Source organism: Suricata suricatta, chromosome 17, assembly GCF_006229205.1.
Source record: "Suricata suricatta isolate VVHF042 chromosome 17, meerkat_22Aug2017_6uvM2_HiC, whole genome shotgun sequence".
NCBI classification, from domain to species: Eukaryota; Metazoa; Chordata; class Mammalia; order Carnivora; family Herpestidae; genus Suricata; species Suricata suricatta.
Genome location: NC_043716.1, coordinates 22,739,466 through 22,765,540, shown reverse-complemented (window position 1 = coordinate 22,765,540; position 26,075 = coordinate 22,739,466). Strand labels below are relative to the sequence as shown.

Below are 26,075 nucleotides of genomic sequence, written 5' to 3'. Positions count from 1 at the left end.
GCCCACTCTCATCCTATACTATGGCAGCCACATTACTTGGCTTTAGATAACCTCTAGCAAAACCCTCTTAGGAATGCGCCTGCCCCTTTAATCTACATCACCTGCAAAGAATTAGATTATTCAGTCAGGAAGTTAAATCCTAAACTCAACCAGTCCCTATCTCTCTGGGTTCAAAGAGTGAAAAAGAGTATTTGAACCAATACTTCATGTTCATGGATGAGGAAAAGGAGTCCAAAGAGGTAACATGAATTCTCTGTGGTCACACACCTTAATTGGTGGCAGATGCAAGAACAAATTTAAATTACCCCCAAGAACACCATATCCACAAATGACTTACAAAATGCATCAGTGGAAAAGCTGTGTCTTTTTGGAACATTAGCTAGCTGAGAAGCAAGTGGGAACCGGCACTGTCTCTTTCCTAAGCTGCTGATCACACTTCAATCCATGGCTCCTCCACGATCTATGGGCATGAGTTTTGCAACAGTAGGGCATGCAAAAAAATTCTCAGGCACTCAGACCACTGACCATACAGTCCTTGCAATATGAGCCATCAACTTTGGGAATGACTTGGCAACTGCAAGCTGCCTTGCAAATCACTGGCTGAGTTTCCTATAATGGTATTTATCTTGCCATTGCCAAACTCACAATTTCCTAATCCAACGAATGGGTATTCTGTTTCACATGGTCTCAAAATTGGACAAATTTCTGAAGGTGCTGTGTGATTTTAAGGATTTAGATTTAACCCAGTCTTTCTCAACAGAGGCATTATGACACTTTGAGGACATTGCTTGGCTATGTGAGATTATCTAGTACATTGAAGAAGGTTTAGAATCATTGGTCCCCTGACCTTTAAATGCAAAAGTATAGAAGTAGTCTACCCTTATCTATAGTTTCATGTTCCATGGTTTCAGTTACCCACAGCCAACCGCCATCTGGAAGCAGATGATCCTTCTTCTAACAATATTGTGAGAAGGTAAACAGTAGCCTAAAGCTATGTCACAATGCCTACATCATTCACTTCACTTCATCTCATCATGTAGGCATTTTATCATCTCACATCCTCAAAAGAAGAGTATAGCACAATATATTTTGAGAGAGAGAAAAAACATTCACAAAACTTTTATTATATATTGTTGTAACTATTCTTGGTTATTACTGTTAATCTTTTACTGTGGCTAAATTATAAATTAAACCTTATCGTAGGTATGTATGCATAGGAAAAAACATAGTATAGGGTTCAGTACTATCTGCGGTTTTAGGCATCCACTAGGGGTCTTGGAAGGTATCTCCAGCAGGATGAGGGGAACTACTGTAGTCCCACATACATTTACAAATGACCCTGAAGGGGAAGATACCACCACCAGTATTAGCCTTTGAGTCAACCATTAAGAGAACTATAAAGTAGTAAAAAATGTTTACATAAAGACTTGACCCTAAAAAAAAAGAAAAAAGAAAAAACTTTGACCCCTCTTATCTGACACCAAATACAGCACTCTATTCCTCTTAGCCCAGAGATTAGATAAAATCCTTTGTTCATCAATCCCTTTAAAACCAACTTTTTCTGAACTCGCTATATAATTAAGACACTTTTATTGTCAGGGAAGTAGAGTAAAAAAGTTACTGAAATGGAATCAGGACACCCAACATTGAATTCCAGTTTTCTGTCCATTCACGCTTAGGCAAGTTATTTCCCTCTTCAGGCCTCAGTTCTCTCATCTATTTAAATAAAAGGCATTAGGCTATATTATGTCTCTGGTTCACTGCAATTCTAGGAATCTGTGACATTAAACATAATTAACTTGCTTAACTCTTTTCTTTTGACCTCCACATAGCTAAATGGGGGTGACTACTGACACTTAGCACCTCATCTTTCAGAAGCAAGGACCCCCAAAGTCCCAGGGATAACCATGAGACAGGAGAGTCATATTCACCCAGACTCAGTATGGGATTTTACTACATAGCTTATATCTCCAGTATATAAAATGAAGCTTAATTATTTTAAGACCCATTATTAGAAGCACCAAGACTTACAGCAATAGTCACCCTAATGTTTATCTGGGCTAGACCTATAATCTCAACCCTAGCTGTGCATTAGAATCACCTGGATAGCTTAAAAAAAAAAAAAAAGCCCCAGATCCAAACCAAGCCTGTATCAAATGAATCAGAATCTCTGGAACTCTGGAGATGGGGCTCTTTCTTAAGGCTCCACCAAGTGATTCTGATGTACAGTGAAAACCAAGAACCACTAACGCAGGCCCTTTAATCTAAGAAATGCAAAGCAAATGACCCAAAGTTAGTATATCACATACTGGTTGTATAATCAAATATCAATAAATAAGATAATCCAATGTTACTATTTACTGACATTCTCAATTACATATAGAGAATTCCATTTCTAGAGAAAAAGGAGAGGTCTATAACAACGCTTTGTTCCTGCCACAGGTTGTTACTGAGAACTGGCCCTGCCAGAAATAGAATATACCTTTCTGACATAAAAGCAGTTCAAAGAAAGATTACTACAAATTTGCCCAACCCTGCAAAAGTCTTATCAGCCATTAAAATAGTTACAACAATGTTGGTCAACGTAGTACAGAAACCAAAATTTCTCACCTCTCACTTACTAGATGTCACTAAAACACTCTTATGTAGAAAGAACAGGAAATAATTGAGAGGAACATTTAGGAAAAGACCCTTTGAAAACCCGCACTCCAGGCAAAATGGAAAAATGCATTGTTTCCCATTTTTTCATCAAAGCTTTAAGTCCAGTGACACAGGAAAAGGTGAAGCAATCTTGGCTAAAATTATTCTTGCTATTTACAGAACAAAATAAATGAAACCAATAGGTCAATAAGATCAAGTAAAATTTCCATCTTACCTCATGTGCAAGGCCAAGCCGTCCTGCAGGCTGGAAATCCCCAAATCAGAGAGAGTATCTGAGCCAACTGAAGCTGGTGACAGAGAGCCCTCCTTCTCCTCCAGTAGGTCCAGCTTCACCAGGTTGCTGATTTCATCCTCTGAGTTATCTTCAGACACAGAACCAATTATGAACCGGGAGTGTTGGTTCAGCTCCAGAGGTTTGGCCAGAGGGGATGGTTCACCCATTATTCCTTCGAAATAAGCTCTCAGAGCTATGAAGAAAATAAGTGAGAAAAGCAGGTTATGGATAATAACCTATATCTAAGGATAGCCACAGGTTATTCCTAATATACTATGGCTGCCTCTTGGAAGCAGGGTAGCATCTGAGAACTAGTTTCTTTGGCTGTTCTATATCAGGGCCTTGGTTTTCTACAAGGGAGGAAACTCCAGATCATAGTAACTATGCCTAAAAAATTAAAATTAGCTCCCTTTACCTCAAAGAAATCTCTTTCAAAAAACTGTAAGCCATTCCCAGTCTCTTTATCAATTTGGTAATGCCTAAGAGATAATTATGAACAATGGAGAAACCTTTGCAGTAGATGAAGTTGCTTGTAATACTGTGATTTCGGTTGTCAGTACTGGGGAGAATGTGGTATAAGGATTTAGAGAGTGGCTGTCATTACAAACTAGAGTTTACTAGAGTAAACTACGTAACTATTACCTTGCTCCAAACACTATACTTTGAGAGGTGGTGAATTTTACCTAAGTGTATTTTTGTTAAAGATATACATGTAAAATATATGGATATTGATATATATCCATACAGATAAATACATACAGTTTGCTTTAAAGCAAACTCCAGATGGGTATTTTATAATTGAAAAAAAGAAATCTTTACTTGTCCACATGAACTTTTTCTTAAATTACATCTGTTAAAAATTTACCCAAGAATGTCTGCTTATTGGCTCTAATGTGCTGACACTGATAGGGAGAAAGTGAATCTACTTTCAAATTCAAAATCTCTAATTAAAATAAGGGAGTTGTCATATTAATTAAGTATAAGTTTTCTAGATATAGGGCCTTATTAGTCATAATTGGATATTTCCAACAACTAGCAAACTAACTAAAAGACCAAAGCATGGTTCAAATTCCACAAGAACAATAAAACGAAAACTAAAATAAGTAATATTTATTCTGTCATTCAAAAGATCTTATAAAAAAAAAACCTTCAGAACAACACATCAACTTAGTATTGAACTGCTTATATCCTAACGATTTTAATTCAGAAAGCAATATTCCCAATCCTGATTTCAAGGTCCTCTAAAAGATGACATCAGGGGCACCTGGGTGGCTCAGTCGGTTGAGTGTCTGACTTCGGCTCAGGTTCGTGGGTTCGAACCCTGCGTCGGGCTCTGTGCTGACACCTCAGAGCCTGGAGCCTGCTTCAGATTCTGTGTCTCCCCCTCTCTCTGCCCCTCCCTGCTCATGCTGTCTCTCTCTGTCTCAAAAATAAATTTAAAAAAAATTTTTAAAAGATGGTATATCAATAACAAATTTATTGTTAATAAATTATTTATGTGGTACACTTTAAAGTGTAAGAGTAGGTGGCAAGCAGTGTTCTTTGACATTAGATTCAAAACATCAAGATTTTAATATCTTTGGGAATCACCATTAAACCTGTTAAAATTATACAGGCACCATTATTCTTATGCAATTTGTGAATCACAGCTTATTCATGTACAAAGAAAAAACATTATTTGTAAATAATAAACTAGTAGTTCTCAAAAAATGTAATTTCCAGACCAGAAGCAGCAGCATCACCTCAGAACCTTTTAAAAGTACAAATTCTTGGGTCTACCACAGAGCAACTAACGGTATCACAATCTACTGTTGGGGCCCAGTAATCTATACTTTAACAAGTCCTAAAATCTGAGAACCTTTCTGTGGGAAGAGTGAAACAGTAATAACAAATTGCCAGAAATGCTAAAAATATTACTTATTGATATTTCTTAAAAGTGAATTAGAGATTACTTAGGTTAACTTTTATTTTAAAAACTACAATCAAATATAAAAATATCATGGAACAGGAAAAACTTGACATCTAAATTTACTATACATTTCTCTCTTGGAATATTAGGTTTCATTAAAATAATTGTTTTTAAATGTCTCCAAAGTTTATAAAGACATTCACTTCCAGAACTCTAACAAAACCTTAAACCATTTAAAAAGAGGAAAAAGGGAGAGAAGGAGAAAGTGAGAGAAGGAGGGAAAGTTCTGATTGACCAGTCTGAAGAACACTAAAAGGAATAGCAACAAGAAACGCTACTTCTTTCACATTTTAGAGCAGTAAATAATTAACTTAAAAAACAAACAAACAAACAAAAGACCTCCATCCCCCCCAAAATTCCAAACTCCATCTCAACTAACAAGGAAATAATGGCTGCCTTCTTCACAAGAGAAATAGGTAAGGCACTCTTCTAGTTTATAGTCTGACTGAAATTATATGAATACACACAAAAAAAATAAAATTCAGGAGAAAGGAGCAATTCTCTGATTCCATGGGAGAAGAAAAAGAAATGATTAAGAAATGAGAGACTCCATAAGGTCAACTTCAAACTTTTCTTCCCTAGTTAAGAGGAGTCTTCTTGAAGTGTGGCAAAGAGCCACAAGCCTGCAAACCATCAGAAAAAAGAGGTCATGTATGGAAAATCACTGAGTAGCTATCCAGACACTCTAGATACTACTCTACAGCCCGTCCCATTTCCACTGAATCTAATCCTGAATTAAAGAGAAAAGGGGATGGAATGCTACCACTGTATTCCAAATTTGCCTATGTCCTTTCATAGAAGGCAATTTTTAACATAAAAGCTTACAGTTTAATATTTTAGTACATGAACATAAAATTTTTATGACACTGTAAACATGAAAGAGCATTATTTGTAACTGACCTCTTATAATTCTTACTGTCTGAGCAGATATCCACCTCCAAAAAGAACTAAAGAGAGAAAGACAGAGAGAGATTTGAAGTGTTTTTTTTTAAGAAACCCAAATGTTAGCAATTCCTGTTTTGCCTAGCATTATACAAAACTGATAACAAAGTATCATTTTTCCAGTCAAATCTATCATTTAACTTGAAACATACAGTTCAGTGTTTTAACTACTACTTGTTCAAATCAATAAATCAAGAACATTACATTCAAGACTTTATTTTTCATGAGAGTAATGAACAATAACCCAAGCTTACCATTTCACAAGTGGCCTTTTCCAATTGCATACTTCGATGAGCACATTCTAACCTTAGAATTTCCAACATTTCATCAAAAAAAAAGAGGCAGTGGGAAGAAGAGAACCACTAGATTACCTACAACTCAGTTAGGCTCTGCTTATGTTTCCAAACGGTTTATACCCACGCACAAAGTTGGAAGCCAGGAAGAGGACAGATCTCTCATTAAGTTCCTAAAGCTTTAAGGGACCAAGGATTCTCTACTTAACTTCCCAAATCCTGGGTTTTCCTTCTATGCCAATGACTTAAAAGTATCCAGGGTAAAAACTCTCAACTGTGATTATAACAATCACCTGTGGAGCTACTTATTTATTTAAATTAAAAAGTTGTTTTTTATTTGGATATGATTGGCACACAATGTTACATTAGTTTCAGTCCTATGGACCTTTTTAAAAACATGTATGTCCACCCCAGATCTACATAATCAGAATCATTTCTGGAGGCCCAGAGATTTGAATAGAGTTGCTCAGTTGACTGACACTGATCTATATCCAGGCTTGAGAACCACTGGTCTACGGTGGGGAAGAAATTCAGAACTTCTAAGAGACGACCTTGAATGACAAGCAACAGGTCTGGGGACTGTGCAGATATGTTAATTGGTGAGGCTGGATTTGCCCAATTATATAGTCTAAGCTAGCATTATTCCCTACAATTGGGGTAGGGAAGAGGAGTGAGAAGAGGAAGGAAAATGAAAGTAGTTTGGATCAGATGTAACTAGAGGTGCAGAGATGGAGCTAGAGTCAAAATCTAGGACTCAAGATCAAATTCTGACTCTACCAAATACTCGCAGTGCAAATTTGAATAGGTGACTTAGCGTCTCTAAGCCTCCTCATCTGTAAATATAAAAAGGTCATACGTACCTCATGGGACTGCTGTGAAGACTAAGAGCACATGAAAGGATTCTGTAAATTAAGATGTACTAGACCAGTGTTTTTCAAACTATGGGTTACCACCAAGCAAAATACTATGAAATAAATTTAGAGGGTTACAATCAACATTTTAAAAGTGAAGGGGCAGGACCTGGCTGGCTCAGTTAGTAGAACATGCTCTTGATCTCAGGGTCATGAGTTTGAGCCCCAAGCTGGGCATAATCATTAAAAATGAAACAGAACAGGAACAGGGCACCTACGTGGCTCAGTCGGTTAAGCATCTGGCTTCAGCTCAGGTTATGATCTCATGGTTTGTGGGTTTGAGCCCCGAGTCAGGTTCTGTGCTGACAGCTAGCTCAGAGCCTGGAGGCTGCTTCAGATTCTGTGTCTCCCTCTCTCTCTGACTCTCCCCTGCTCACACAGTCTGTCTCTGTCTCTCAAAAATAAATAAAAAACATTTAAAAAAATTATTAAACAAACAAACAAAAAAAGAAATAGAACAGGAATGCCTGGGTGGCCCAGTAGGTTAAGCATCCAGCTCTCGGTTTCAGCTTGGGCGATGATCTCACAGTTCTTGAGTTTGAGTCCTGTGTTGGGCTCCACGCATGCAGAATGGAGCCTGCTTGGGATTCTCTCTCCCTCCCTTGCTCTCAGCCCCTCCCCTGCTTATGCTCTCTCTCTCTCTTTCTCTCAAAATAAATAAACTTAAAAAAATGAAATACAACAGGGGCACTTGGGTGACTCAGTTGGTTAAGCGTCCGACTTCAGCTCAGGTCATAATCTCGTGGTTCATGGATTTGAGCCCCACATTGAGCTCTGTAGTGACAGCTCAGAACCTGGAGCCTGCTTCAGATTCTGTCTCCCTCTCTGTCCCTCCTTCACTTGTGCTCTGTCTCTCTCTCTTTAATATAAACATTAAAAAAATTTTTAATAAGGGTGCCTGGATGGCTCAGTCAGTTAAGTGTCTGACTTCAGCTCAGGTCATGATCTCGCAGTCTGTGAGTTCGAGCCCTGCATCAGGCTCTGTGCTGACAACTCAGAGCCTGGAGCCTGCTTCTGATTCTGTGTCTCACTCTCTCTCTGCCCCTCACCTGCTCATGTTCTGTCTCTCTCTCAGTCTCTCAAAAATGAATAAATATTTTAAAAAAGTTTAAAAATGTTAATAAATGAAATGAAATAAAATAAAGATCTGGTTGAAATTCTGTTTCAGAGGCTTCAGGTCCTTAGATTTTTCTTCCCAACTAGTAAAGCCCAGTGCCTACTGTTCTACCATCCTGAAAAAGCCTCATGACTTATTTTCTAAAGAGGGTTAAACAAGAGGTTTTTAGACTGGAACACACCAGAAACAGTAAAGGGGAGACCACCATGTTGAAAAATGGAGAAATTAGGTCAACATATTGTATAAGAGCTCCCAGGTTTCTTTCCTCAATTTTCACCAATCAGGAGGGAAAAAGATCCTGCTTTGAAGAATCTAACTAGACCAAGGGGAAAAAAACCTCAAACAGTAATACTGGAGTTCACGAATTGTCACACCAGATCACCCTACAATGAAGCCTAAGTCAATCCCCGCTCTTAAAATTAAGCAGACAATTAAGGATTACGAGATGTCTGAGAAAAGCTTCCAACGTGAAAGAATCAAAAACAAATAACTACCTGTAGGAAAAAAAGTGCAGCTAGAAGAAAGGGATTATGTAGAATAAAAAGATATTAAAAATTGGGGGTGGGGGGGCAGGTGACATGATTTTATATGTGGAAATGTCTTTTGCTGAAATAGAAAAGCCTGTCCTAAGAGTCATATGGAATCCCAAGGGACCCCCAAATAGCCAAAACAATCTTGAAAAAAAGAACAAAACTAGAAGACCCATGCTTCCTGATTTTAAAACTTACTATAAAGCTGCATAAAACATAAAGACAGATATAAACACCTGTGAGACAGAACAGAGAGTCCCAAAAGAATGAGATCCTGCTATTTGCAATGACATAGACGGGCTTAAAGGGTATAATGCTAAGTGAAATAAGTCAGAGAAAGACAAATACCATGATTCCACTCATATGTGGAATTTACGAAATGAATAAAGAAAAAAAGACTAAAAAACCACTCTTTAAGATTAAAAAATTTTTTTAATTTGATTTTTAAAAATAATTTTACCCTTCTTTTTTTAAATTTTTTTAATGTTTTATTTATTTTTGAGAGAGAGAGAGAGAGAAAGAGAGACAGCGTGAGCAGGGGAGGGTCAGAGAGGGAGAGACAGAATCTGAAGACAGGCTCCAGCCTCTGAGCTAGCTGTCACACAGAGCCCGACGCAGGGCTTGAACCCACAAACTATGAGATCATGACCTGAGCTGAAGCTGGAGGCTTAACCAACTGAGCCACCCAGTGGTCCCCTTTTTTAATTTGAGAAAGAGGGGGCCCCTGGGTGGCTCAGTCAGTTAAGCCTCCGACTTCGGCTCAGGTCAGATCTCATGTTCGTGGGTGTCCGTGGGTTCGAGCCCCGCGTCAGGCTCTGTGCTGACGGCTAGCTCAGAGCCTGGAGCCTGCTTCCGGTTCTGTGTCTCCTTCTCTCTCTGCCCCTCCCCCTCTCATGCTCTGTCTCTCTATCAAAAATAAATTTAAAAAACATTAAAAAATAATAAAAAATAATTTGAGAAAGAGAAAGCATGCAAATGGAGAAGGGTCAGAGAGAGGGAGAATCCCAAGTAGGCTCCGTGCCTCTAGCAGAGTTTGACGTGGGACCAGATCCCACAAACCATAAGATCATGATCTGAGCTGAAATTCAGAGTCGGATGCTCAACTGAGCCATACAGGTGCCCTCAAAATCCAGACTCTTGGTTGGGGAGAAGGAATGAGGCAGATCATGAAAGACTTTTGAATGCTAAGCACTAACTGAGGGCTAAAGAGCAAGGGGGGAAGGGCACGGGGTGGGGGGGTGATGGTCACAGAGAGGGGCACATGTGGGTGTTATATGGAAACCAACTTGGTAATAAACTATATAAAAAATAAAATAAAATAAAAATCCTAAAATAATAATAATAATAATAAAAAAGAAACGCAGGAAAAAAAAAAAACCAGATTCTTAAAAACAGAGAACAAGCTGGTGGTTGCCAGAGGAAAGGTAGAAGGAGGGGGAGGGGTGAAATATAGGGGATTAAGAGTAATCCCCTTACACTTACCTTAATGAGCCCCAAGTAATGCTTAGAATTATTATATTATACTGTACACCTTAAACTAACATCACTGTATGTTAATTACACATCAATTAAAAAAAAGAGAGCGAGAGAGCCCATAAATAAACCTCTCATATATGGTCAAATGCTATTTGCCAAGGTGCTAACAAGACCATTCAATGAAGAAAGGACTGCGTTTTCAACTAATGGTGCTAGGAAAACTGAATCACCACATATAAACAAATAAGTTGGACACTTCTCTAACACCATATTCAAAAATTAACTCAGAATGCATCAAGGCTCTAAAATTTAAAACCTGAACCAATAAAATTCTTATAAGAAACATAGGACAAAAGCTTCATAACACTGAATTTGGAAACGATTTCCTGGATATGACAACAAGAGCACAGGTAACAACAACAACAAAAAAAAAATAGACAAATGGGACTTCTAGAAAATTAAAAAGTTTTGCACATCAAACGACACTATCAACAGAGTAAAAAGGCAACCCAATGAACAGGAGAAAATATTTGCAAATCATGTATCTGATGAGAGATTAATATCCACAAACCCAGTTCAAAATTGGACAAAGGACTTACACTGATATTTCTTTAAAGAAGATATACAAGTGGCCAATAAGCATCAATAGGCTCAACACACAAATCATTAGGGAGATACAAATCAAAACTATAATCAGATACCAACCCATACCCATTAAGATAGCCACCATCAAAAGAACAGACAACAAGTGTTGGCAAGGATGTGGAGAAATTGGAATGCTTGGGGATGACTGGTGGGAATGTAAACTGTATTGCCACTGTGGAAAACAGTATGGTAGTTCTTCAAAAAATTAAAAATAGAATTACCATATGATCCAGCAATTTCACTTTTGGATATATACCCAAAAGAATTGAATATAGGTTCTCAAAGAGTCTGTACACCCATGTTCACAGCAGCATTATTCACAATAGCTTAAACATGGAAAAAGCCAAGTGTGGATAAAAGAATAAGCAAAATGTGACATACACATACAGTGAAGTATTATTCATCCTGAAAAAGGAAGGACATTCTACAATGTGCGATAGTGTGGATGAACTTTGAAGGCACTATGCTAAGTGAAATAAGTTAGTCACAAAAAGAATGTTGTATGATTCTTACGTAATGTCAAAATCACAGACACAAGAAAGGAGAATGATAGTTGCCATGGGTTGTGGGGAGCGGAGAATGGGGAACTCTTGTTTAATGGGTATAAAAGTTCACTTTTACAAGATGAAAAAAGTTCTGGCGATGGATAGTGGTGGGCAAAGGACTTAAAATGACATTTCTCCAAACAAGACATACAAGTGGTACACAAGGTTATAAATGTATTTATACTGAACTGTATGTCTTTAAAAGGTAAAGATGACAAATTTTATGTTATATATATATTTTACCACAATAAGAAAAATTAAAGTAAAACACCTCAGGGCGCTTGGGTGACTCAGTCAATTAAGCGACCAACTTTGGCTCAGGTCATGGTATCACGATTCATGAGTTCGAGCCCCACGTGGGGCTCTGTGCTGACGGCTCAGGCCTGGAGACTACTTTGGATTCTGGGTCTCCCGCTCCCTGCCCCTCCCCAACTAGTCCACGCGCACCCGTGCATGCTCCCTCACTCTCTTTCCCCAAAAATAAATAAGCATTAAAAAAAAGGAAATTAAAGAAGAAATTAAGAACACTGCTTGCCTCTGGCAGGAAGAACTGGGTGACTGCAAAACAAGGTTGGGGGGGAAATGTCCTTTTGTATGTTAAAAATTTTGAACCATGTGAACAGCAACTGAGGATTTTAAGTAAGTTTCGTAAAAAATTTTACCAAATTAATTCCATGCCACTCTGATACCTTATCTCATACCTTCCTGAACATTTAATTAGACAACAGGCATGTCATTCACTTATTTATTAATGTTACTGTACAGTTGACTAGGAGTTACCTCTTCAGTGAAGCTAGGAAAAGTTATCTCTTCTGACCATTTTAGATCTATCACCCCCAATACCATGCAATGCTGTGTAAACACTATGCCTTTGCAGGATAAGCGTTCCCTAGGAATGTAAACGAACATTGGAGTTACAAAACTGGGAGACATGAGACACGTGTTTCTTTCAAATATTATTCCCTAGGAACATTTGGAGCCCTCTAGTAAAAAGCCATTTTGTGATTTCAAAAGGCTCTGGGATTATGGGGACACCTGGCTGGCTCAGTTGGTGGAGTGTGCAACTCTTGATCTTTGGGGTCATGAGTTCAAGCCCCATGTTGGGTGTGAAGCCTACTTAAAAAATAAAAAATAAAATTTAAAAAGCTCTGGAATTATGAATCAATGCATGCTCCTAACGTTATTTCATGGAACAGCATTTAGAAAAAGCTGGAGCCAGGATTTAGGTGTGTCAGCTACCTTCCTGAGCCTCAAAGATAAGAACAATTTGTTTCTTGAAGAAATACTGCTTTTTTTGTCCCCTAAGTCCCCTAGATATATTAAGGTACTGTACTTTATGTTATCTGGCAGAGATGTGAAACTGGAGAAATTTACAGGTTAAAATGGAAATTTCTAATCCTCTTGGAGTTATAGCATCTTATGTGGTCTTAGGGAGATAGTTTTAAATCGAAAATAATGAAGAACTCTCAAAAATTAGTTGCCCCGTCTCTCTCCCTCTCTCAAACATAAAACAAAAACAAAAACCATTAAAAAAAAACTTAAGAAGGGACACCTGGGTGGCTCAGTTGATTTGAGTGTCCAACTTTGGCTCAGGTCATGATCTTGCTGTTTGTGAGTTCAAGCCCGACATAGGGCTCTGGGCTGACAGCTCAGAGCCTGGAGCCTGCTTTAGATTGTATGTCTCCCTCTCTCTCACTCCTCCCCGACTCATGCTCTGTCTCTCTCTCTCTCTCTCTCTCTCAAACATAAAAAATAAATAAATAAAAATTAGTTGCCTTGTGATGCATTAGGTCAGATGATGAACTGCCTCTAGTTAGAAGTTTTCAACAGTAGTATCAGATAAAATATTCTCATATTGACTGGAAAACTGGACTAGAAAATTCATAAAGTACATTCCAACATTTAAGTGCTCTATTAAATTCTTAGATTTTATGAGATGGAATCAAAGGGAGATTATGTGGCTGGCTTTGTCAGGGCCAGGAATACCATTAAATGCTAAAGCACATAACACAAACAACCCAGCTCTCTACTCTTCTAGTGTTAATCTGCTGGTATTATTCCTACAGAACTCAACCCACTGTCCCAGTTTGGCATGTGTATAAATATATACACAGACATGTGTGCCAACTTACACACATGTGTGACTAAGGGCAAATTTGAAAGCTGTCTACAAAATCAGAGAGTAATTTTTAGGAACTTAATTAGCGAATGTATACTCTATTTCTGTAATAGGAGGTGGTCAATTATTCATAAATGAAACCTTATACTTCTTGAAGAAGATTCTCCAAAACTAAGTCTGCTTTTCAAATTTAACTTCATGAATTAATTTAGAATTTTCAAATTTTTGTGTTATCGTTTCAAAGATGAAAATCACGGGGTGGGTGGGTGGCTCATTTGGTTGAGCGTACGACTTTGGCTCAGGTTATGATCTTGTGGTTCATGAGTTCAAGCCCTGCATCAGGCTCTGTGCTGACACCTCAGAGCCTGGAGCCTGCTTCAGATTCTGTGTCTCCCTCACTCTCTGACCCTCCCCCACTCATGTTGTTTCTCTGTCTCTCAAAAATGAATAAGCGTTAAAAAAAATTTTTTTTTAAAGATGAAAACCATTTATACAAAGGTATTCTGTCTGGGATGACCACTTTAGAACCAGTACTGCTAGGCCAATCTTAATTCCTGATGTCATGTGATGGTAAACACTACTATGGTCTCTTATATAAAGAATAGTGAGCTTGGCATGCCAAAAGGATAGACTGAACTTAAGTCCCAAATAACATCTTTGAAAGGCAAAACAAAATAGGGCCACTAACCTTTGGGTGAGGCACTTAACATCTTGTGAAGCCACTTTTCACTTCCTTCTTAAAACATCCTGACACTAGATGGCTTAGGGTAGCTTTAAAAACAAATTGATAACAGAGCTGTACCCTTAGAGCATACATACTAAGATTGATTGGTTGAACTCATAAGAACTTATGCCCTATATATCAGATCCATATTCTTTGTGTTCATGCAATGTCCTTATAAAACTGTCATAGTTTCCTACCTATTTAACATCACCTACACAATCCATTACATTCAAATGGTGAATAGTAAATTACAAAATTAATGAAACAACTAGTTGGGCAATAATATGCTAAATAGGAAGATCAATGAAGACTTCCTTTAAAAATGTTAGTCACCTCAACAGGTATAGAAATTTTTTTATCAAGGGTTTGGGAAGATGCTTGATGCATAGCGTTTGTCATTATAAACCTTTAAAAACATGTTAGATAATAATATACCATCCTTTTTTCTGAATTGTAAAAATACTCCTCCAATCAGATATACTAAATTCCAATGTCTAATTCCAACAACTTTTATTTTACTTCTTTCTTCAACTAATACTATTAGGATATTAGCTACCAAGAAAATTTTTTTTTAAGAAAGAAAAACACTAACCCTATATCTGTTAAGCCAGTCTCTGTGACAGGTAAAAAAAAAAAATTGTCCTAATTACTGACTGAAAAGGAAATAGAATGTTATACAGTGATCTACACCTGAACCTATTCTCAGAATTTCTAGAGGTCAGTATCAAATGAGTTCTGAGGCCAGCTTCCACAATGCCACTTCTTTGACATAACCTAGTCATTATCTGACCGGTAAGTTCATTAAACCAAAGGCCACCATTTCTCCACCTTTCTTCCCATTTTAAAATAATTAAATCTTATGCTTGATATATTTCTATTCTGCCCTGGTAATTCAAAACAAAACTTGTGCAACACAAGTAAACACGAGCACATTTGTAAATTAATATTATGACTTTGACAACTTTCATTTGCCAACTTTACAATGTTAACTATTCTTGGATTCACAGCAGTCCTCCTGTTACTAGAAATGAGGAAACTGAGGCAAGAGAAGTGGAAAAAAAAAAAAAGAAACTTGCTACTTTGTAGCAAGCAGGCACCTATACTGCTGTTCCACTCTATTGGACTACAACCCTTTCCTTAAAAAAGTGCCTGTCAGCACAGAACCCATCACAGACATTCAAGGCATCTCCACCAAGAAGTAACAAATCAGAGAATTTCTATCCCACAAGGGAAAAAAACCATGCAACCAAACCAAGTAACCTTCTCAAATCTGCGCTTTGAATGGGAAAATTTAAAAAAAAAAAAAAAAAAAAAAGAACTAAAAGAGAAATCCAGGGGGCCAACTTCTGAGACTGAAAACCAAGCTATTAGGTGTACTCCACACACTGGGAAATTACATAAACAATGCTTAAAGTAGATATAAAATCAGGAAGTCCTCGGGTTTTTTGATTTCCATCCTAAACTTAAAGCCCCCCCAACAAACAAAAACCCCTGAAATTAAAGTATTTCCCCTGAGTAGTTGTATTCTTATATGCTTCTATAAAATCCATAAGGCCTACAGAGGTCCCTGATACTTATAGCTGATTCCAAGGGTTCACTAGTGTTTACTTCCCATCTCCAAACCCAGGATAGTGCTGGCACTGACCCAGGCAGGACCGCCACACACATTTCCCTCTGAAATCATTAGCTCCACATCCACTTTCCTATGTTCCCTCTCCCATAGCCTCCCTTGTCAGTATGGCAAACCGGGAGGAGAGCAAGGATAGGTACGTACATTTACTACGTCCCTCACAGAAAACAATAAAATCTCAGGAGCAGGAGCTGGCAAGGAACAACTCAATCTGGCTCGGGCTCCCACCACGATATACACAACGAGAGCAACAGAAGCCAGGGGCTCTGCACCCCACACCTCACTCTGCGAGAGAAAAGACAAGACTTTTAATGCAACTCGACCTAATCCTCAACATCCCTCTCCCACGTGGGTCTTCTCCCTCTCCTGAGCACTGGGTCGGATTGGAGAGAGGTCTGGAAGGAATCAAACCACGCCAAGACTGGGGAGGAGGATGGTAGCGAACTCCAGGCAGACAGCCCAGTCCCTTCTTAGAGGCCCTGGACTGTACGACTCCCAGTTCCGGAGTCTGAGTTCCCAACCCCCAACCCCGAGACCCCAGGCCCCTCTGCGTCTCCCCGAGAGGGAAACTCAGTGACCCAGAGCTGCGGAGAGGGCTGCGCTGCCCAGCACAGGTGGACCGGATGGAGCCCCGGCCGCGTGCTAGCGGGATGCGGCCCCCGGGTACCGCCGCCCCTCCCCGGGCCCCAGCCTCGCCAAGTCGGATCGCCGGCTCTGGGACGGCTCTGACCTCACCTCAACGCGGAGGCGTCCGTGGTCTGGCGGCCCGGGGGAGCCCCTGCGCAGAGGCAGTGAAGGCAGGGGAGAGGCCGGCAGCTCCGGCGATGGCTGACAGGCTCGCTGCACCAGGCCGGCCCAGCACACGGGGAGGGGGCGGGGCTTCACGGCAGCCGACCCCGCCCCCGTCCCGCCCCCGCCTCCCACCTCAGTTTGAGAGTCCCATGAGGCGACTACGTCCGGGGTTACTCCGGGCCGTTCACCTCCGACCCCGCTCCCGGCTGCCGCGCCGTGTGGCCGGCCTGGAGGAGAGGCGTGGGCCCCGAGGGCCGGGCGACAGCCAATGAGAGGGAGGCGCGGGGCGGGGCGACGTGAGGCGATGTGGATGGTCCGAGCGCCGCTCTGCCATTCGGGGCCCAGCGGCTAGAGGGCGGGCGGGTCCCGGGCGGTAGCGGCGCCCCTGGCTCACCCTTCGCCACCCCCTTTCGTGGGGGCGGGGGCGGGGCTGGCCGGCCCTTTACCCCCGCCGGCGGAGGAGGTGCGGGTGGGGGAAATGGCCCCACCTGCACCTCCCTTTAGGGAGAGAGGCGCCCGGGCCGCAGAAAGTGAGAAGCCAGCCGGCTTGCAATACTGGAAGGAAGTCCAGCACCAAAGAGGACCGAGCGGAATAGGTGGTATTCGGGCCCGTTAAGGACCTTATCGTTTTCAATACTAACCCCTTGAAGAGGTGGGTATTGCATGCATGAATTGCCCAGGATTACACAAGCTAGATTCCAAGTTAGTACAGAGCACAAGCTAACTGTATTCTGGAACAACAAAACCAGCCCCTTGGCTTGCGAGGCAGCCCCAAAGCAGCCCACTCCAAAAGACTCTTGAAGTGCAGGATACTGGAGTGTTGAGGGAAAGCCTCTGTAAAGGAAGCTCAGTAAGAAGGGCAGAGTGCCAATGGACAACAGTCCTTTCTGCCTGCCTTGAGCAGGGAAAATAGACAATAAATTCCTGATTTCTCGGATTGGAGCAAGCCTCTCAACCTCCATTGTGGTTCCGCCAAGTCACTGAACAGAAGCCAACCAGTTCCTCTAGCTTTAAAAGTTACTTCATAGCAAGACTTTCATGGTGGCTGTTTGTTGAAAAGTAAGAGTTTCAGTATATAATACAACTATCAGAAGGAAGAGAAAGAAAATTGGAGAAAATCGCACTTCAGAAAAATGGGGTGGGCTTAACCCCTTACAAGAATTTAATGTAGCACCCAGAGTACTTGTCTGATCTTTACACCATCTTGTGCTTTTAAAGGTCAGGGGAAGGACAGTGAATGATGATTTGATGGGAAGAAGTTCTATGCCAAAGGGCAAAAAGTAAATAGTGTAGAAATACACACCTGAGATCAGATCTTGGGCTGAAGCAGAGGCAGAAAGATGGGAAGGTTCATCAACAAGGAACAGTACCACCCAGGACTCCTCATAATACCACTAGGTGGTAGCTTCTCCAAGAGTTTACCAATCTACTTTAACAGAAATTTGGAAACACTTGGACCTTACAAAGCAGTGAACCGTATTACAATGACTGGGTCTGTCGTTGGATGCATCTGTCAAGGAACAGAGATAGCAAAGTCAGTACTTAAAGGTAAATGAGCATAACTTCCTGGTTTTAACCAGATGTTTGACTTGACTGTGGGGAATAAAGGCCCGAGGAAGAGGGAAGCTTTGCCTCTCCCTAATATGGCTCTCTCATGCTGGCAAGAAGGAACTGACTTTGGGAAGAACAAAAATCTTGAGGCTGTCTCTTTTATTTTTCATATATCTTTCCTATTTCTAAGTAATACGAACTCTGCCCCCAAGTTAGTGGGGTATTGCTGTGTATCAGCCTTAGGAGTACTGCAAAACCAGGGGGTTACTCTTGGGAACTATCCTTATGTGAAACTTCAGCAAGTCCTTACATATCCTGCTTCCGACCTCACTGAATATTTGAAGCAGTTGAGCTCTGAGAACCAGACAAGGAAAGGCCTCATGAAAGAACTACAATGAAAGAAAAGGAAGGATAAGTTAGGATATATATCAATGAAGACCACTTACAAAAAAATCTAGTTATTATCAGATATTAAAATGAGTAGGTAGAGAGCTATGTCTTTAAAACAATGCATCCAGAATTTCAACAGTTCCTCAGTGTTGTGCTGTTTCATGCTACAACCTGCCCATCTCTAGGCTCTTTAGAGCTGTTCTATGAGTTCTTGCCACACAAGCCAATATATCTGCAAGAAGTGGAGGAGGAGAGCCAAAGGGTGGAGAGAACTTACTATACAAGACTAACAGGTGGAAGAGAAGAGAATGAATGGAATGGCAGAAGCTGAAACTAGACAGCTATGGGCTAAATTGTGTTCCAAAATTCGTATATTGAAAAACTAACCCCGAGTACCTCAAAATGTAGTATTGGGAATAGGATATTTAAGGAGGAAATTGAAATTTAAAATGAGGTTATTAGAGTGAGCCCTAATTTCAAATGATGTGTCCTTATGAGGAAAGGAGTAGTGCCTGGCTAGCTCCGTTGGTAGAGTATATGACTCTTGATCTGATCTCAAGTTTGTAGGGGATCAAGCCCCACATTGGGTGCAGAGATTACTTAAAAATAAAATATTTTTTAAAAAAGAGAGAAATTAGGACACATGGACAGAGAGAAGACCATCTGTGAATCACAATTGATGAAGCACTTACCAGAATTGTGGCTCTTATGCTGGAGAAAATGGCTATCTAACAAGCCAAAGAGAGTAGCCTCAGAAGAGACCAATCCTGCAGACACCTTGATCTTGGACTTAACAGCCCCCAGAACTGTGAAGAAATAAATTTCTGTAGTTTAAGCCACCCAGTTTATGATACTTTGTTATGTCACCCCTAGAAAACTAATACAAGCTCCCAAATGTCAAATGGCTTCCAGGTCTTTCAGGACAGTTACATAAAGGTGTCAGGGACTTATCCTGAGCATTCCAACTACTTTCCAGCCTTAAAGATGGTCTTTCTTCCTACTGTGGAGAAAGAAAGTAAGAAAACTGAGCAGTTCCCATCTTTAAGGTGATTACAATCTAGTTAGGAAGACAAAACTAAACACCAAAACAGTGTCTAGGTCTTGCACCTTAGATAGCCATGTGAATTTTATAAGAGCCATAGATGGGAGAGGATAAATTCTCAAAAATGAGTAAGACATGGGGCACCAGGGTGGCTCAGTTGGTGAAGCTTCTGAATTTTGATTTAAACTCAGATAATGATCTCAGAGTTTGGGAGCCCCATGTGTGGCTCCACAGTGACAGCACAGAGCCTGCTTAAGATTCTCTCCTTCTCCCTCTGCGACTCCCCCACTCATACTCTCTGTGCCTCAAAAATAAATAAATAAACATTATAAAAAATGAGTAAGCCGTGAAATACATAAGCAGTAGACATGTCAATGTCCAAGCCATTTTGGCACTTTATTTTCAGTTCTATTTCAGTTTAGGGTAGTGTTTCTCAATGTTCCACTGACCACCTGAAATAGAATCACTAGGTGCTTGTTAAAAACTCAGATTCCTGGGGCGCCTGGGTGACTCAGTCAGTTGAGCGACTTGACTTTCGCTTATGTCCTGATCTTGTGGTTTGTGGGTACGAGCCCTGCATGAGGCTCTGTGCTGGTAGCTCGGAGCCTAGACCCTGCTTCAGATTCTGTCTCCCTCTCTCTCTCTGCCCCTCCTCTGCTCATGTTCTGCCTCTTTCTCTCAAAGATAAACATTTTTTAAAAATTCATGGGGTGCCTTGTTATCCAGTCCTGAACACCTGTGCTGACAGCTCAGAGCCTGGAGACTGGATCAGATTCTGTGTCTCCCTCTCTTTCTGCCCCTCCCCTGCTCATGCTCTGTCTCTCTCTCTTTTAAAAAATGCAGACTTTAAAAAAAAATTAGTAATTATTCATTCTTAAGTTTGAGAATAATAGTTTAGGGCTTACCATTATTGTTCTCCTCTGTTGCCAGTGTCTCTGTTAAATAGCAATACCTCCTACACCTGCATTTCTAAGACAGGAAAGTCTATCAGGTGAGGACAGAGTTAAACCAAGGGAGGAAGGAAAGTGCCTTAACAGGAAACTGAACAGTGAAGAGTCCACCTGTCCTGGTGGCTGGCCAAGGTTCCAAATTCCTTAAGTAGCAAGGTCAAGTGATCAACTTTTAGTACAGAGGGGCGCCTGGGTGGCTCAGTCGGTTGAGTGTCCGACTTCGACTCAGGTCATGATCTCACGGTTTGTGAGTTCGAGCCCTGTGTTGGGCTCTGTGCTGATCTCTAGCTCAGAACCTGGAGCCTGCTTTGAATTCTGTGTCTCCCTCTCTCTCTGTCCCTCCCCTGTTCACGCTTTGTCTCTCTCAAAAATAAATAAATGTAAAAAAATTAAAAAGAATAAATAAACATTAAAAAATTAACATTTTAGAACAGAGGATTGAGGAAACACTGGGATATTATTTTCCACTGGCCTCCATTATATAATGTATTCTCTAACCTGGCTTCTAGTTCTTGCCATGTCTATTTTTTTTTAATTTTCAAAAAATTTCTAAATGTTTATTTATTTTTGAGATAGAGGGGCAGAGAGAGAGAGGAAGACACAGAATCTGAAGCAGGCTCCTGACAGCTCAGAGCCTAACACAGGGCTCAAACTTATGAGCCATGAGATCATGACTTGAGCTGAGGTCGAAAGCTTAACCAACTGAGCCATCCAGGTGCCCCTTCAATTTTTTTTAATGTTTTTTTTACTTTTGAGACAGGGATATAACATGAACAGTGGAAGGGCAGAGAGAGAGGGAGACACAGAATCCAAAGCAGGTTTCAGGTTCTGAGCTGTCAGCGCAGAGCCCCATGCACGGCCCAGACTCACAAACCATAAGATCACGAGTTGGACGCTTAATTGATCAAAACACCCAGGCGCTCCAGACTGCCATGCCTATTCTTACCGTGGCTGACATTAGCAAACTCATCCTTTCTCCCTCCCATTTTCTGGGTCTAATCCTTGGAGGTCCCATTTTCTCTAAGATCTCTTTTACTTCTCCAGCTTCCACTGATCTCTCCTCTGAATTCTTGTAGCAGTCTGGTCACAACCACGTGCTTCAGCGTTTATTTGGCTATAAATTTCTGTGTATGTTGGTTTTAGATCTCCAACTGAATTTTAATACTCTTAAAGGCAGAGAGCATTTCTTATAGTTCGGTACTCCCCTCTATGGCTCTTAGAATAGGCGTAGGTATAAATATTAGTAAGTACTTCACTGAGTGAGATAAAGATTAGCTCTTTACCAGAGAGGCCATTCTGTTCCAGCTGTCTGCTTATCCGACTTCATGTCACCTCTGGGAGGCAAAGACTCCAGTAGGGTACTTGGCTTTTTTATAGATGGACAGACTTCATCAAGAAAGTCAGTGCCATGACAGGAATTGTGGCTCCAGTGTGAGATAAGGGAAAAAGACATAAAAGCCTTATCTGAACACTGTGCTTCTTTGCTCTGGTCAGCCATTCAGGTTCATCCAGAGTTAAGAGCCTAAGGGAACTTCACACCATGAGGTCAGAAAATGTCCTCAGGAAAGCCACTTTGTAAGACTGCTTCTGATGTTGAAAGGTAGGATTACACAACAAAGAACATAGTTCATAATAGAGATTCACCACCATATTTTCACATGGGTACTTAGGTTTTCACAAGGCATTTCAGTTGTCCCTCTCTCCTGGTTATCCAGTCCTGAACACTTAGTCTCTATCCGTATTTGGTAGTTACCTAATCTTAGCTGCTTCTTCCATGACACTTCCAACATCTTTTCTTTTAAATCTAAGTTGTACATACCTCACAACTCAACAGCTAAAGAAAGTTTAAAGGGTCCTTTTACCTAAAGGTAGGAAAACAGACAAGATGACTTATTTAGGTCTTGCCCAATGCTGGGATTTTGACATTTTATATTGATCAGCTTTACAATCTTCTCATCTCTAAAATCATTCTCCTGCAAACCAATGAAAATATTTCTGGTGAATTTACTTTCCACTCCTGTCCTCATCTTCTCTTCAGACTTCTCCAGTGTCTCCATTACTCCTTATATATCAGAGTAAGCTTTTTCCTGCTACATGTTTAGGCCTCTGCCTATCTACCCCAGACACCCTCACTTTATTATTATATATGCATCACAATATGTAACACATTAGTAATTTTTATTAAGCCTCTATTTTCAAGGAAAAGTGAGCCATCACTCAACTTCCTTTCATCCTTCTCTTCAGTCTTAAAGTTTTCCCATATCACAACTTGGACCAGAAGATTTCACAATGTTCCTGTCCTTTTTTGCTCTCTCCTCTAGTCAACACATTAGACCAGCAGGTAGAAGACCATGTCCCCAACACAAGGCTTGTTTATCAGTCAATCTGCTGTGCTCATGTGCACAGCAGAAAGGATAAGGGAAAACAAATATATAAATGAAAATAAAATACAGTTTAATTCAATGAATGAGATGGCCATAATCAATTGAATAGCATAGTTTTGGGGGTAATATAGGGAAGCAGAAATGAGAACTTATTCTTGGAACTGGCAATTTAAGCCAAAATACTTGAAGAGCAGCAGGGACTTTGCTTTCTCTGTGTTCTGTATTGTAAAGAGCTTGAGCTCTTTAATCAGATAGACCAGGCTTTAAATCCTGACTCTGTCACTAATTAGCTCTGTAACCTTGAGCAAATGACCCCTTTCCTGAGCCTCAGTTTCCTTGTCTATAAAACTGAGGTATATATAATAGCTAACTTGTAAGGTGGTGTTTTGGATTAAATGTTATAACCAAAATGTAAAGCTTCTAACACAGAGCTTGGAACATAACAAACACACTGAAAATATCACTTCCCCTTTCCCTTCTGTGCCCCTTTCCATTTCCTATGAGTGCTCAGTACAAGAACAAAATATCCTACAGATGTTCACTTAATTCAGGAATTTTTATGTTATTAAATTCACCACCCCACTCACCCTAGGCCAATATCCCAGTATAACAGAGCATGTGATCAGAGACCTAGAGATAATCTGAATCCTTTACCCTGATTTGGAGGGAGTAAGCAAACAGGAGAAGTGACTGGCCTGGGCTTCTGAAAACCAGTGGAAGGCTGGCACTCCGAGTCCCATGGTTGTATCACACTGAAAAGGCTCTTTGGCCTCTTTGGCAAGGATGTGGGACAACAGGAACATTCATGTACTACAGATAGAAGTGTAAATGGGGACAACCTCTTAGAAAACAACTTGGCATTAATTAGTAAAGCTGAACATACCCTATCTGCCCTATAACCCAGCTTCCATTTCTGAATTTGTACTCCAGAGAAACTTTTTTTTAATTATTTTTTTAATGTTTATTTTTGAGAGAGAGAGAGAGAGAGAGACAGAGTGTGAGCAGGGGAGGGGCAGAGAGAAAGGGAGACACAGAATCTAAAACAGGCTCCAGATTCTGAGCTGTCAGCACAGAGCCCGACACAGGGCTCAAACCCAGGAATGGTGAGATCATGACCTGAACTGAAGTCAGACACTTAACTGACTGAACCATCCAGGCACCCCTCTGTAGAAACTTTCATATGTGCCCAGGATCATTGTTCATTACAGTCAAAAACTGGAAACAATCCCATGTCTCTCAGCAGTTGAATGGGTACATAAATTGTGGTACATTCATACAATGGAATATGAGAAAACAATGAGAGGGGTGTCTGGGTGGCATGAAATATGGATGAATTTTACAAACAATGTTGTATGGGATGCCTGGGTGGCTCATTTGGTTAAGTAACCGACTCTTGATTTCAGCTCAGGTCATGATCTCAGAGCTGGTGAGTTTGTGCCCCATGTCAGGCTCACACTCGCTTTGAATTCTCTCTCCCCTCTCTCTCTGCCCCTGCCCCGCTCACACTCACTCTCTTGAAAAATTATTAAATAAACTTTAAAATTAAAAAAAAAACACATAATATTGAGCAAAAAAAGCCAGACATAAGAGTATGTTTCCAGTTATATAAAGTTCAAAAATAGGCAAAACTCATTTGCGGTGCTAAAAATCTGGATAATGGTTACTCCTGAAGGTAGGTAGTGACTGGGAGAGGACACAAAGAGAGGCATATCCATTTTGTGTTATACATAATAAAAAGCTTACCTTAAAATACATAAGGAATGAATCCATTTATGTAATTCAAAAGCAGACAAAATATAAAAGTATTTTTTAGTGATACATATACAGATAGTTGACAACTTTTAAAAACCTTGGGAAAATAATGATTGGGAAGAGGGAAAGTGTGATCAGAAGATAAACAGCTTCTAAGACACTGGCAATGTTTAATTTCTTAATTTGGGTGATGGCTATCTGGTGTTCACATTATTATTACTGTTGTTATTATTAAAATTACACTTCTGTTCTAAATACTCTTCTATATGTATAATACATTCATTCAACAATAAAATAATTTAAAATAAACCAAACAAACGAAAAGGATGCACCTTTAAAAAAAAAAAGGGAAGCAGAGAATGTCATTAAAATAGTAATTTAAGAGCTACAAGAGACCTTCAAAATCATCTTGTCTAACCATCTCAAGAAACTGAAATAGAGGTCAGAGAAGTTAAGTGACTTGCTGTGATTCAGAGGCTAATCTAAAATTTAGGTGAACCTCCTGGCTTCTTGTCAAGTGCTCTTCCCATAGACCCACCCTGATGGATCCATCCAGTTCTAGTTTCCCACTGTCTTCCAAAGTCACATCTCTCACGTGATGTATACATCAGAAAGGTTTCCTACAGCATTCACTTCCAAATTACCCCCTCTGTAAAGAAAGCTTTCATACTATTCTTACTTTTGAATCTTATACTCTAATAAACTTTTGCCTGCTAAAAAAAAAAAAAAAGAAGAAGAAGAAGAAGAAAAAGGGGAAAAAAAAGATAACTTACCATGTTATAGCTTTCTTTCCCTCCTAAATTAGAAATCTTTGCATGGAGAAATGAGATCAGGAGAGATTATCCTCTCCTCCACAAATACTCAGACACTTTGAAAACCACTCAAAATATCGAGTAGTACAGAAAGAGACCCAGGTATTTTGCCTTGCCTTGTTAATGCAGCTCTCCTGCTTCTCTGTATCCTACAGTATAGCCACACCAACATGCAGGCTGACTTCTGGGCGTTTGAGACACAAAGGAAAGGGTCTAAAAATCGATAAAAGGAAACTCTTCCACTTTATCTCAGTCCAAGCACGTGGTTTCCTTTGGGAAGAGTGAGCTCTTCTGCCACCTTGTGACACAGAATGACAATAGCGAGCCCTAGATCTTTTCCTACTGCTGTTCCAAGGGGGCAGCACTGTAAAGTGGCATCTAGGAAGGAAAAAATCTACAGAATATTTCAAATAGACAGATGGTGGGGGCCAGTGCAAGGACAGCGTCTGATATCAAAAGGGAGCAAAAAATCATGTAATCCTGTTAAGGTAATAGTAAGCAAAAACCATGAAACTCAGGGAAGGCAATGGAGCCCCTTTATTCTCTATACCCACCTGCCCTGCTAG

General features: G+C 40.2%; 1 protein-coding gene across 5 annotated transcripts in view; it reads right to left on the bottom strand.

Annotated features, from left to right (window-relative positions):
* The window catches only part of ACACA (acetyl-CoA carboxylase alpha), a 279,134-nt gene that overhangs the window by 218,004 nt on the left and 35,055 nt on the right, over positions 1 to 26,075 (bottom strand). The window contains exons 1-3 of one of the 5 annotated variants that reach the window (XM_029929353.1): positions 16,572 to 16,680; positions 5,805 to 5,851; positions 2,876 to 3,128 (exon numbers count right to left, since the gene is read on the bottom strand). In XM_029929353.1, coding sequence (XP_029785213.1) covers positions 2,876 to 3,102 — 227 coding nt within the window. In that variant the 5' untranslated portion in view covers positions 3,103 to 3,128; positions 5,805 to 5,851; positions 16,572 to 16,680. Of the gene's footprint in view, positions 1 to 2,875; positions 3,129 to 5,804; positions 5,852 to 15,980; positions 15,994 to 16,571; positions 16,681 to 26,075 lie in introns of those variants that run through there. The other 4 variants (XM_029929350.1, XM_029929349.1, XM_029929351.1 and 1 more) reach the window with 4 other exon arrangements.